This window comes from Eucyclogobius newberryi, unplaced genomic scaffold (genome assembly GCF_026437365.1).
Source record: "Eucyclogobius newberryi isolate DKJ021-1_F unplaced genomic scaffold, fEucNew1.0.hap1 SCAF_3, whole genome shotgun sequence".
NCBI classification, from domain to species: Eukaryota; Metazoa; Chordata; class Actinopteri; order Gobiiformes; family Gobiidae; genus Eucyclogobius; species Eucyclogobius newberryi.
In genome coordinates, this window is record NW_027315945.1 from 19,884,963 (window position 1) to 19,897,997 (window position 13,035).

General features: G+C 38.2%; 1 protein-coding gene across 1 annotated transcript in view; it reads right to left on the reverse strand.

The window, feature by feature from the left end:
* Window positions 1-3,417: 3,417 nt before the first annotated feature.
* me1 (malic enzyme 1, NADP(+)-dependent, cytosolic) overlaps window positions 3,418-13,035 on the reverse strand; it is a 54,105-nt gene continuing 44,487 nt past the window's right edge. The window contains exons 6-14 of the mRNA XM_072460682.1: window positions 11,132-11,235; window positions 5,841-5,950; window positions 5,665-5,762; window positions 5,473-5,586; window positions 4,987-5,092; window positions 4,680-4,822; window positions 4,424-4,597; window positions 3,892-3,990; window positions 3,418-3,821 (exon numbers count right to left, since the gene is read on the reverse strand). Of these exons, the coding sequence (XP_072316783.1) occupies window positions 3,654-3,821; window positions 3,892-3,990; window positions 4,424-4,597; window positions 4,680-4,822; window positions 4,987-5,092; window positions 5,473-5,586; window positions 5,665-5,762; window positions 5,841-5,950; window positions 11,132-11,235 (1,116 nt within the window). The 3' untranslated portion in view covers window positions 3,418-3,653. The remainder of the gene's footprint in view (window positions 3,822-3,891; window positions 3,991-4,423; window positions 4,598-4,679; window positions 4,823-4,986; window positions 5,093-5,472; window positions 5,587-5,664; window positions 5,763-5,840; window positions 5,951-11,131; window positions 11,236-13,035) is intronic.

Sequence of the window (13,035 nt, forward strand, 5' to 3'; positions counted from 1 at the left end):
TTTCAATTAGCACAAGGAGCCTCACGACCACAGCACACGGCACAAAGCTGCTACACACAAGTCACTCCTGTTAAAACTCACTAAATCTACTCCTTCACAACTCGCCAAGAGCAGGAAAAACCTATTAGTGTTATTTGTTAGATTTGGAGGTTCATTTGATCTGCACTTTGATGCAATGAAATGTGTCTGTATTTGTGAGAGGGATAACAGGCACCAAAACTAAAGCATTGTTCTTTTGTTTGTTGAGTGAGAGCCGTTTTGGTTTTAAATTCAAGTTGTTAGATGCATTTCAACGTCTGCATATTCTTAAGTTGTTCAAGCACATTGTTCATGTGTCAAAAAAGAAACAGTTGGTTTGCCTTTAACATCTCACCACACAATAAGAACAAAAGAAAATAAACATTATTCACTAAAGTAACATAGTTCTGCAGTAAATTAATTGTATTTTTCAGTTTTTTGTATTTCCTGCTATCTGAGGAAAATTAAACGTGTTGCAAGAGCAAACAAAGATTACTGTGGCAAAAATCCTTGCAGAACAAATCAATCGGTATATTGTATTCTGTCTGGAAATGTCACATATTTCTTAATAATCAATAACAGACTTCATTGTACATTGCCCTTGCATTGATTTTTCACTCCTATTGTCAAGATATAATTTGTACAAAGTAGAGCTAAAGACAGTGGTTAAATATGACCTAAATACTATTATTTCTTTAATTAGCTCTGAACAGGCACCACCACTATTGTCAGACGGAGAATAGACTGATATATACCAGCTATAGGTAATGCACATTAATGCCATTGCCACTCATGCAATTACATCTAATTGCGTTATTATTAACGTTCAGTTTCATTTTCCACCACTAAAGCAGAGGAAATGAATATCTGACACAAAGGCTTTGCACAATACAGGTGTCATTACAAATGTATGTATGTGGAGATGTAGCTTGGACTTAATGGTGGTTATCATTATGTGCATGGTTCGAGCTTGTGCCATTATATTGTAGGATAGTATTAATGGACAAGTCAAGGGAAAACAGTGTACCAAAAAATAATATGAGGAGGAGAACGAAACAAACTGGTGAAGTGACTGATATTACGAGTGAAATAAGTGTGTTAGAGCGCTCTCTGCTGGTTCTTTTTATTTTCAGTAGTAGGTTTACAAATGTATTTATTTAGTCATTGTTATGTGTTAGATGGCTTTTTAAATGTGCCATGGCCTGTATATTTGCACTGTTTTCAACTGTGACGGGAATTCAACTTGCGTTATTGTTAGAAAAATTATCCTCGTTTAAATGTTAAAAATATGTTGTACTCTGTAACTGGGTTCAGTTTACACTGTGCAGGTTATACCATACACCTATATCAAAAGGCCACATTCTTGTACTATTCTGATCAACTGTGCGGCTTAAGAAAGTAGGGGTGAACTATAAATACAGGTCTCTGTGTAACACTTTTCAGACATCTCTGTACATTCATGTATGAAGTTGTCTCCTTATGCAAGTAAAAACGCGTCCTGGCTCTACTTCAGTGACTCTGTCTTCCTTCTTATTTAAGATTTATCCAACATTATTTTCAAAGGAATGTGAAATTGATTATATAATGAAATGTCATGCAATCTAATGATTGATAACTGATATTATTGTATTTGTATGGTTGAAATTAAATTTGTTTTTAACTACAATGGACCCAGGAAGACTAGCAGATTGTATAGCTTTAAGTGAATAAGATCCATTTAAATAAATGAATTAACTTAGAGAATTATAGAAAAAAAAGTAACTAAAGGACTAAAAGTGTTACATTTGACCACTCCCATCTCATCGTACAAAAAACAGCTCTTAGATTTCTGGTATAATACAAATAAAGTAGGCTTATTTGATATTTCCTAATCCTGCTCTTAGAAAAACAAATTATATTATACTTCAATAGTAGTTCTAGTTCACATCTCATTGATGTGGGGAACACAATTCCCCCCATTTAGCAATTATAATTATTTTATACTAAATATGGTAAATGATGCAAAAGAAAACGGCTCCTGCACACGGGGTTCAAACGGTCAGCTGTAGTACATGACATCCGTGTGTGAGGTGGTGGTCACAGATTGTGGAGGGGGGGGGGAGAGTGGGGGGACAGACAGGGCTACGTGGACAGGCGACACTCCCGCGGGCAATTACTGATTGGCACTCATCACAAGGTCTGAGCAAGGTGCCATTTAATGTGAGACTGTAAACAAGGTCAAAACCGTGTCAGGACAACGGCCGGTCGAACAGTTCCAGCTGTGACCAGTAAGATGTCAGTGAGAGCCTCAGGGTGGTGAAGGTTAGGGAAGTGACGAATAGCTGCACAGGGTGAAATCAAATGTAAACAGCATATTATAGGATAGCATTAATATGAGGTTATAATACCACAATTGTTATAATGCTAAATTACGGTTTTGGAGAAATGAACACTGCCCATTCAGATGGAATTCTTGCCAACCAAACATATTAAAGCATAAAGCATATTTATCTTTATTTTGCCAACTTGTATTTTAGGTCTGACCTTGCAAATTCAGAGGCAACAATACGACCTGTTTTGCACTGATTTGTTGTACTAGCAAGTACCATAACTTATATAAAAGAGTTGTTACACAGTTTGATATGAGGAATACTCATGTAAAGTAATATCTTCTAATAAACAGTATCAAATGTCAGGGAAATTATGAAACAGCGTATTTTAAAAATAATAACAGATATTTTTTTCCTACAAGCCTTAATAAAACTTAAATTTGTGATATTATTCCAAATAAATCAAATACCTAACTTGAAAAATATGCTGTTAATGTAATGTAACACAATATAGATCCTGTGCATCTGAGTGGTGTTGACATCGAGACATATTGATATTTTGTCCACCAGGGGAGGCCTCGGGCAGATCAGTGTTTTTAAAGGGGGGTGAGGGAATGAAAGTTATGTTAGTCTCTCACAGTTGTCCTGAGGGGGGACGCTCATCCTTGGGTATGACTGATTGTGGCTTCTCTATTGATTTTTACACAGGAATGATCACTGGGCTAAAAAAGTTAGACAGAAGTCATTTAGCCACGGCCTCTGGTGGGGCAATGACCTGTCTGGACACTGAATAGTTAATTCCCATCTATTGATTTAACAGCACAAAACATACTTACACCATTGCCACTGACACAATTAATTCAAATAATATGTGTTATTCTTGACTTACTGTAAATGGGTCAATGTGTGCCTGAATTCTCCATCCATTCAAATACCCTATATTGCAATAATATATTTTGACCACCAGAGAGCAATGCAATGCTATAATGCTATACTGCAGATTGCGGGCCCTTTGAAATGACTACTCTGTAATACATATTAGGTGCGTTGAAAAGACTAAAAAATATAAAAACAAAACAATTTTTGGGTCTCTCAGAACATAGGCATGCTTTTTGACAGTTTTATTGTTCTGTGGTAGTATTTTACAGTTGTTTATGTGTACAAATTATTGTCCATATTACAGTAAACATTTTTTCTCCTAGAATAAAATCATGATTGTTTAATAATCCCTGCATGTCTCTTATTTATACAGTTAAAATACCATCTTGAACAAATATTGATATTGCACTTTTTGGTATTGTCCTACCCCTTATGGACCTCCATGTTTTAAAGCTTGCAAGACTGTATGCTCATATTGTCCTCGGGCCAGTGATAAGAGTCCACCACAAATTCCTCATAGTCGGTGCTGTAAACCAGAGACTTCAGATACTCTCGTTTGTCTGTGGGCTCTGGGCGATGGGTGGCCATGTTGTGCTTATAGGCAAACTCCACGATCTAAAATGAGCAATATTTTATTGAAGAGTTGTATGGTTGTGCAGAGAGGCGGACGCAGACCTAACTTTACCTTAGCAGCCAGTTTTAAGGACACATCCTGAATGGAGCTGAGAGGAGGATACAGTCTGCCCTCTGTCAAGTCTTTCTCTGTCACCTGTTCAGCAAGAGCCTAGGGAAAGAACATCAACTACTATAAATACAGTGGAAGATATGCATTGTTGTTGAACAATGGACTGCAACTAATGATTTTTTTGCTAATTAGTAAATGGTAATTGTAATTTTGATCAATCAATTAGTCATGCAATTGCAAAATTCTTGTGAATATGAGCTAAATTTGACCCAGATGCATATAAAGTGATAATACTGTGTATAAAGTATGCTAACTTACATGCTATTTTTGTGTGTGAATTTGATGTAATTACTGCTCTGTCATAAAACATATGAGTTTGTGTATATTCCAGAAGACAATTATTCACAATTATTTAAATAATTAGTAAATGGAGATGAATCAGATTCATTTTTTCAGCCCTACTAACTATGATAATATAGTCAAAACCCAATATCATAAGAAGCACCATGTTCTTTCACTATTCAGTGTTTACCTCTGCAGCTGTGAGGAAAACCTCCTCAGTAACATGTCGAATGCCACACGCTGTGACCCCAAGTCCTACTCCAGGAAAGATATAGGCATTATTTCCCTGGCCAGGAAACAGGGTCCGTCCATCGGGCAATGCAACTGGGTCAAAGGGACTGCCACTGGCAAAGATGGCCCGCCCCTGAATGGTGTAACGTCATAATAGTTTAGAAAACAAAAAAAAAAAGTGCTATGAAAATGTTATTAACGGTCCAGGTCTCTACCTCAGTGAGTACATAACACTGTTCAGCAGTGCACTCTGCTTTACTGGTGGGATTGCTGAGGGCAAAGATGATTGGACTCTTATTGAAAGAAGCCATATCTTTGATGATCTGCTCTGAGAACGCCCCAGGTACAGCTGCCACACCTAAAACAAGTCACCAAGTTATTTTCTATTCAGTCAAACATCAAACGGCAATTTATTTGCACTAGCATCCATAGGCTGTTGTGTATAGGTCATGATCATAAACACATTCGGTATTCTAAATGCCTGTCTCAAAATAATGAGTAAAACATTGGCATCTGTTTTACCAATGATGGCCGTGGGTTTAATCTCCCGAACCACATCCTCCAGTCTGTTCATCTGAGGGTGCTCGTGGGCGAACCTTTCCTTTTCATGTGTCAGGTGGTCTCTACCCTACGAATGCATGAAGAAAGGACAGATCAAAAACAACCTGCTATCACTCCCAAATACTTTTATTTGACATAAAAGCATCACGACAAGATGGATGGAGTGAGGAGGGAAGACAAGCTCAAAGGAAGGCCAGGAGTGATGAGTAAGGCAGAGACTGAGACAAATGAGGAGGAGGGTTGAGGACAAACTGTGCAGATCAGGGATACTGTGGACAAACCATATGTAAAACAGATGGGCTTCTCTGTGCACTTCAGAAGAAATCACTGTTACACATTTAACTGTGACATTATTCATCTTCAGGTAGGTGGCTATGATGTCATATAAAACGTCATTTTCAATCTAAAATATTACATTTTGGTCTCTCCTGTCAGTTTGAATCACACCTTGACAATGAGGCCCTTAGAGTCGACCATCCAGATCTTTTTCAAGCCTTGCTCCTTTGGAAGTCCTTCCTTCTCCATTGCCATAGAGATAAGCTCTGCAATCCCCATCGCTGCCTGGAGGCAACAATAAGAATATTAGGATCAGAAAAAGCTTAATTTACATACAAATGTATAGTTATATAGAACCTCTACCTCTCCTGCTCCTTGAAATACAATTGTGTGGTCACACATTTTGCTTTTAGTGATTCTCAGAGCAGCCAAAAGTCCAGCCACAGCCACAGCAGCAGTACCTAAGAGGCGAGAGAGCCACACACATTATGATACAAAAGGGGAAATGTTTTGATAAAATGTTGTAATCCGATTATTACCTTGAATGTCATCATTAAATGTGCAGTACTTGTTTCGGTATTTGCTAAGCAGCCGAAAAGCATTTATATTTGCAAAGTCCTCAAACTGTATCAAACAGTCCATCCCATACCTATGGGCAGAAAAAAAAAGAGTATATCAGTGAGGGGTACTCCAATGAGATTGATGTGCCCCACTATGGTATTAAACACATGTATTTTATTATTTTTTCATTATAGGTGTTTTTATTGCTCAAAAATACAGTGAAAAACATGCAATCGAAACATGCAATCAGTTATCAGTGACACCTCTCCACAGATCTCTCTTGTAACTTGGCCTAGTGGTGTCACACGCTTGTCTCCATTGAGAAAAATAAGAAAAGAGAGAAAAATAATATTTTTTGAAGCAAAGCAATAACATCTCCTTCAGCACAGTTACGTATTACACCTTTTAAAAAACAAAACAAAAAAAACAACATACCAACGTTCCAATGATGTATAAATATGCACCTACACTCCACAACATGTTTTTTGTTGGCTCTCCCATAAAACAAAGCATTTGAGAACAGTAGGATTTGACGAGCCGACACCTGTTTCCTTGATTTTATGACTACAGCTAATAATCAGGAGGTCAAACTCGAACAGAAGACAGGGATCACAGAATAACAGCATATGACAAAACACAGGGCCCACCCAACCTCCCAGTAAAGCAGCAGTGGACAACTTTACAAGATGTTACAGAGACCACCTTTAACACATACAGTTATCATTAGGACACAGAGCTGTGATATAATACAATACAGTGTGCCTGCAATTCAGATTTAGGAAGATCTCTGAATTCCCATGGATTTCAGCAGATGGATCTTGCAGAAGAATTTATGGCTCGCAGCATAACTGTTAACTACATCTTTGGAAAATGTCAGTTTTGCAAACAAATAACAGGCAAAATGCTTTAGGGTAATTCATTAACTTATCCATTTCAATAAGTTAGTATAATAAGTATGTTCTCCATTTTCCTGAAGTCTGCAAAATCGGTTTCTTTTGCTTTTTATCCAAATCTGTTGAGAGGTTTAGGATCAGGATTACAAAGCTGAGAGGAAACTGGGTTCATAGGAAATGGAGGATACTCCTGATGCAATAAAATGGTAATATCCACAAGATTAAAGAGTGCATTTGAAGGGTCAGTGCAGCTTCCACCACCACATATCAGACTGTGAAGCCTGATACTCAAATTGACAGCTCAGCAGAAGAGTAAAATGTGTTTTCTTTAAGGCAGAAAGTCCCACAAAGAAAAGAAAAAACAAGGGCCAAAATGGGCTGTAAACTTTTCATTGTGCTGTGACCAAGGATGGGCGAGGACTATTACATGCCAGGCTGCCCAATTATAAATCATTGCTATACAGAATTCTATGGGCTTGTATGGCTTGAATTAGGCTGTGTTATTTTACCCCAAAAATAAATAAACATGAAAGTAGCAAAAGTAAGAAATGTAATGTAAATTCAAGTATTGTAAAGGGATTAAAAACAAAGAAAAACAAAAAAAAACATGAAAACTATGTGTTGCTCTGATCTGATACACTCTACCCGTGGACCTTTTTGGATCTGGCTCCAAAAGGCTGGATGTAAACTATGTATTTGAAAATATGACACAATTCATTATGGCTGATAATCTGTCTAAATTAATTTCACCCAGGAGAGAACAAAGAAAGAGCTTTATTACATGGGTTATTTGGCGCTCAGACCCCAGCAGAAGACATTGCGATTATGGGAGCTCCATAATGGAATTGTATTAAATGTCTCCCCCAGGGGCCTGGAGACTGGTGGTGGTAGATATGGGGAGAGGGTAAAGAGGATGATGAGGACGATGAGAAGGATGCAGAGGAGGAAAAGGGGAAGTGGTGGGTAGCAGTTGCATGAGGGTTTAAATGGGGCCAGCTGTGCGCTGATTGGGAGCAGAGGAGGTGCGCCGTGCCGCGGGGAGGTGCGTTGATTGAGGCTGGAGAGCGGTGGACGTAGGTTGGGTTGAGTAAAGTCTTCCAGGCTGAATTTTCGCAGAATGAATTACTGTTATAATGCTTCAGCATATCAAATTTTCACCCCAAATAATATAGTACGGGTGTTTTGACTGTGAAAAGGTGCTTCTTCTGGTCTCCATTCAAGTCAGCCAAGCCCTTTCCTCTCAAAATCTTCTCCTTGACAACTTTCTGAATGAATCACTCAAATCCTGCTCTTTGCCAGTTGGATCAGGACAACCCAGACAAAAAAGGGATTTTCTTTTATCTGAAGGATCAAGTCTGAATAAATGAGCGGCACACCCAGGTGAAGGCTACACAGGCCTTAGACACTGACACTACACACACTACACTGACTCAAAAAGAGAAAAAGAAAGCTGGGCTAATAGAAAAGGCACCATTCACCAGCTCTTGTTGATGGAGATTCTAGTTTTTATAATGGATGAATTATGGAAACTTACACTAAAATACAAAATTTTGAGTAAACAGTTGTGCTATTGCCACTGTCAGCAAAAAGTCTGGAAACAGGGAGGAATGACACGCAAGACAACACAAGGAAAACTACTGTAAAACTCTAAACAATTTTATTTTTGAAAATGTTTCTAGATAAACGTTTCTGGATTTCCTCAGGGTGCAGAGATGGAGCACAAGGTGAGGGGAATTTATTAGGATATTGAGTGAGCAGACCACAGAGAGCGCCTTTTTCATGTGCTTTATTTACGAACCTATACAATCTTGTGAGTAAAACTCCCGTAATGGAATCGATAGATGAATATCTGTGGAATAACAAGGAGATGGATGATGAGGACGGACCTGATGGTCAAGGACTGAAGCAAAATAACTTTGGACATTAAATAAAATGGAAAGACTAACTTTTGGACTGAATTTCAAAATTAAAAAATTGCCGGACATTGTAACAAGTTTCAAAAAAAAAAAAAAAAAAAGCCAGGCTGTGCAACATTGGTACAGGTACAGAAGGAGACGTATGCTTGACACAGACTATTCTTTTTTGTCTTTTTGCTCTGTGTGTTTTTATCATATGTGATAAATAGAGCTCTCGCCTCCCAATAATGAGATCATGGGTTTGATTCCTGGGCCAGACCACCATCACATGGTCTCTGTGACTTCACTGAGAACAACAATGAATGCTATAAAAAAAAAAAAATAAAAAAAAAAGAAAATATATTAATAATGTACAAATTGAAATAAGATTGTGTGGTACTCTCAATTGGTGTATTAAAGAAAACATAATTCCAATTATAACGAGAAGTCTCCAGTGGGACGTGATGAAATGCAATGCAGTGGGGAGTAGGAGGAGGACACAAAGTGTGGGTATGAGAGATTCTTGAGGCTGCTGCTCGTAGAGGGCAGGAGCAGGCAGGACCTCAGCAGAAGGTCACAAACAAGGGTGCTCTGTCCAAACACAGCTGTCCAACCTGCACATAGTGGAGTTTGTGTGGTGCACAAGCAGCCTGTTCAGGACGTCCCACCGGACTGCAGGCATTAATAAATCCTCAGTCTCCAGAGAGCCAGCATCTCTCAGCACACATTTCTTCTCAAATCCCCTAAATAAAAAGAAAAGAATATTCTACATTTCCCCTCCATCCTCTGGTTTTAAATCCTGCATTTTTATAGACAGCACAATCTTAGGGAAAACGCCTACTTTCATTTTCTTTCCCCACATTAGAGAATGTGTGGCTGCTATCTTGACTGACTCGGTTCTTTCACGCAAAAGCCAATAATGTAAAACCCAGACAGTCTAGGTTAAATTTTCAACACAAGCCATGAAGAGATCTTCTGTGATCATTTAAGTATTATAGCAAAGCTTTGAGTGAGAAGTTAAAGGGATTTGTGACACTTGCAGGAGATAACCACACCGCATCTAACGTCAGCTACAGCAGTTTGTTAAAAGCAGGCACCATATCTATGAAGTTTTTCAGAAATAGTATGACATTTTATTTGTTGGTATGGTGGTCAATATTGCATCAATGTTTTTGAAGACACATAAGCATTAACATGCATATTAGGATATAAATCTTGTTTTAATGTCACATGAGTATGTATTTGTGCAATAAAGTCTCAAGGGAACAGAAGAAAAAGCATAGACGTGTTCAGACAGTAGCACGTGGCAGGGTTATGGTCCATTGCATCATCAACCACAGCATCTTTTAAGTATTTTTTTTTATAGTAGATTCAAATTATGTCTGCTCATGATGAGTCAGACTGGTGAATTTATCCCATGCTTCTTAGAAAAGTAAACATCAATATTCCTAAAAATACTGTTAAGCTGTAATCATTCATTCAATCCGTGAGCCCATAATTATCAATTTTCCGTCAATCTGGCTGTTTTTGGAGAAAAGTGGGATGATTCTTGGTAGTGGAGAAGCTACCCAGTTATTAGAGCAGTGGCTTTCTGTAGGCAGCTGGAGGAGGCCCAGACCCAGGACTCTGCCTCCGGACTGCAGCCGATTTTGGGTTTGTAGTTTGGGATCAGACCTAACCATCCCCATGTGTGTGGTTCTATACAGACACATGTGTAGAAACGCATGCCAAGGAAAGGTATACAATGGTCATGGGACGATAATAAAGACATATAAGCCCTAAGAGCAGACAAAGAGAAAGACATTTCTAATTTCACCTCAAAGAAACAGAGAAGATAAAATGAAATGGGACAATATGGAGTACTTAAAACGTCCTTCCTGTGTCCAGTCGAAACACTGGCCAAGCGCTGTGGCACATGACATCAGTCTGAGGGATGAATCTCTATGCTAAATAGATAATATATTTAAATACATACACTTAAAAACAAAAAAATATCAATCCCTCCACTTACTAAAGCCCTCGCAATTCCGATAACACGAAGGATTTACTGCTGAATGAAGTATGTCCTGTCAGTGTCAATATTTGGTTCATTTGAATTGGCAGGATTAAGGATACAGTTCACTAGTAAAATGCAGTAACTCTCAAAAAAAAATGAAAAAATAAAAACCCCAACAAAAACACAAAACTCTTAAAAAAAACACTTAAAAAATACAGGCCTTAAGAATCCATCAAATGCAATTGATATTTTAGGCAGGAACACTGGGACCCCATTTCATAACACCCGAATCCGTGCTGACAGAGGTTCTAGGCCCTCATGTGCACCCCCAATGTCCCTCAAATTCTTTTTGATATCGTCCATGTTAAACTCCTTAACATTTTTCTCTCCAAACTTCAATGTACCATCTGTTATGAAATGACAGCAACAGACAAGGCTCACAGAGGAAGTGAGCAGAAGATGAACCAGAGGGAAAATGGCTGTACCTGTCGGACACAGCCTTCATGAACTCGTCCAGAAGGTCGTCGTAGGCCTGCCCCCTCACTCTGCGATGCCTCAGGCCAATGTAGAGAGGGTCCTTTAACAGCACCTGGAAAATATCAACAGGACAAATTATTTACTCATGCAGTTATATTCTAATACCATTTCAGAAATCATAGGTAACCAATTACGTTTCATCAACAACTTGGCTAAATCACACAGAGCAACTTGGTGCCCTGGCAAATGTAGGTCTGAAATAACTCATTGTAACGCAGGGAGAACATGACAGACTCTGCAGAGAAATTGTATAGATGGATAGTTTGAGGATTGAACCCACAACCTCATTGCTAGAAAGGAAAAGGACCAACAGGTCAGACATCTACTTCACTTGTTAAACATGTAAATAAAATTGATCTTGACAGTCCATCTCAGAAACACTTACAACAATTCATCAGACATGTAGTCTTTTATATCATGTAACTTTAGTATGACAGCTTTAAGTTAAATCATTATGTCAGAATGTAAACTTCAATGGGCTGTGGGACGGACACGCATGAACCTGTGTCTACACTTGTATTGTATTGTATTGTGTGTTTCACAAAGCACATAACTCGCAGCCTTGTTATGTCCAGAATAAGTCAAGTGGTTTGTAAATATGTAAATGTTCAAGAATTTTGACAGAGGTGTGTGTTGGCGATAGAATCAATCATCAATCAATCAACCTTTATTTAAAGAGCCCTTTACAACACTCGAAGTGACCAACGTGCTTCACAATAAAAATCAAGACAATACAAAACATAAAACTAAGAATGACTGCGAATAACAGGCAACAAGTTACTTTGAAGGACAGAGCATGTCATTTGTTCAAAGAAAGAAAAAAAAATCTCATGTTTTAAAAAAATTAATAATTGTCTAAAATTTCATAAATGCATAATGCTGATTGTTATGAGTAAAATTTATAACTGTAAAAACTACATGTAGATTCATTCATCGCTATAGTTTTATACTTTTAAAACAAGAAAAGAAGGGATACATTTTCAAAGTTTCCTGCTTGACAGTCTTCGAGGAGTTTTTTTGTAGAATTTATACAAGTGACGTGGAGCACTGTGAAGCCTCATTGAGACGGCTGACCTTTCATTTCTATGGGATTGAAGAGATTGGTAATTACAAGTCGCCACAATGATGAGCCTGGAGACGACAGTGGCAATCTTTTCTGTGGCAGGACAGAGACATGTCATATCCAAGAACAAGTTTATTTGAAGCATAGTTTATTTAAAGTTGACAAAGACTTCTCTTTTAAAAGATTTCAGTCACTATTAGAAGACCAAAATCTGCATAAGCATCAGTAGACAGCCTTAACCTACAAATTTAAACTGATTTCTAATGAGATGTGGTCATATAACATTATAATTCTTCAATTTGGTAGTAAGAAACAAGCAATTTACAAGACATTTTCAGAGAATCTATTGTCTTGCCAATTGCTTTATTTTCTCTGTACAACGGTTCCTAAACACAGAAATGGAGAAAATGAGAAAAACACCACCACATTTTGTAGTGCTGTACTTTTTAACATGGAAACTTGAGTGATAAAATGCAGGCTGACTTGTAGGACAAGTGCCTGTGGAAAAGGACACTGGGTTTACACTTGTGAATGGCCACCCACCTGCCCCAGAAACAAACAGCATATTGTCCTGGCCGAAGTGAGCAGCTAAGTGTGTCTGTAGTGTTCGGTTACACGAGATGACAGCAGAATCACGGAAAAAAGGCTTGGTCGGTGAGAAGACAGTGAAGCAAATGTCTGAAACTCATCCAATACAGTTCTCTGTCCACAACTGAATGAAACACAGACCAGGGGTTCTCAAGCTACTGTATTTACACCAAGTACGTCACCAGAAAATAAAACCAAAAG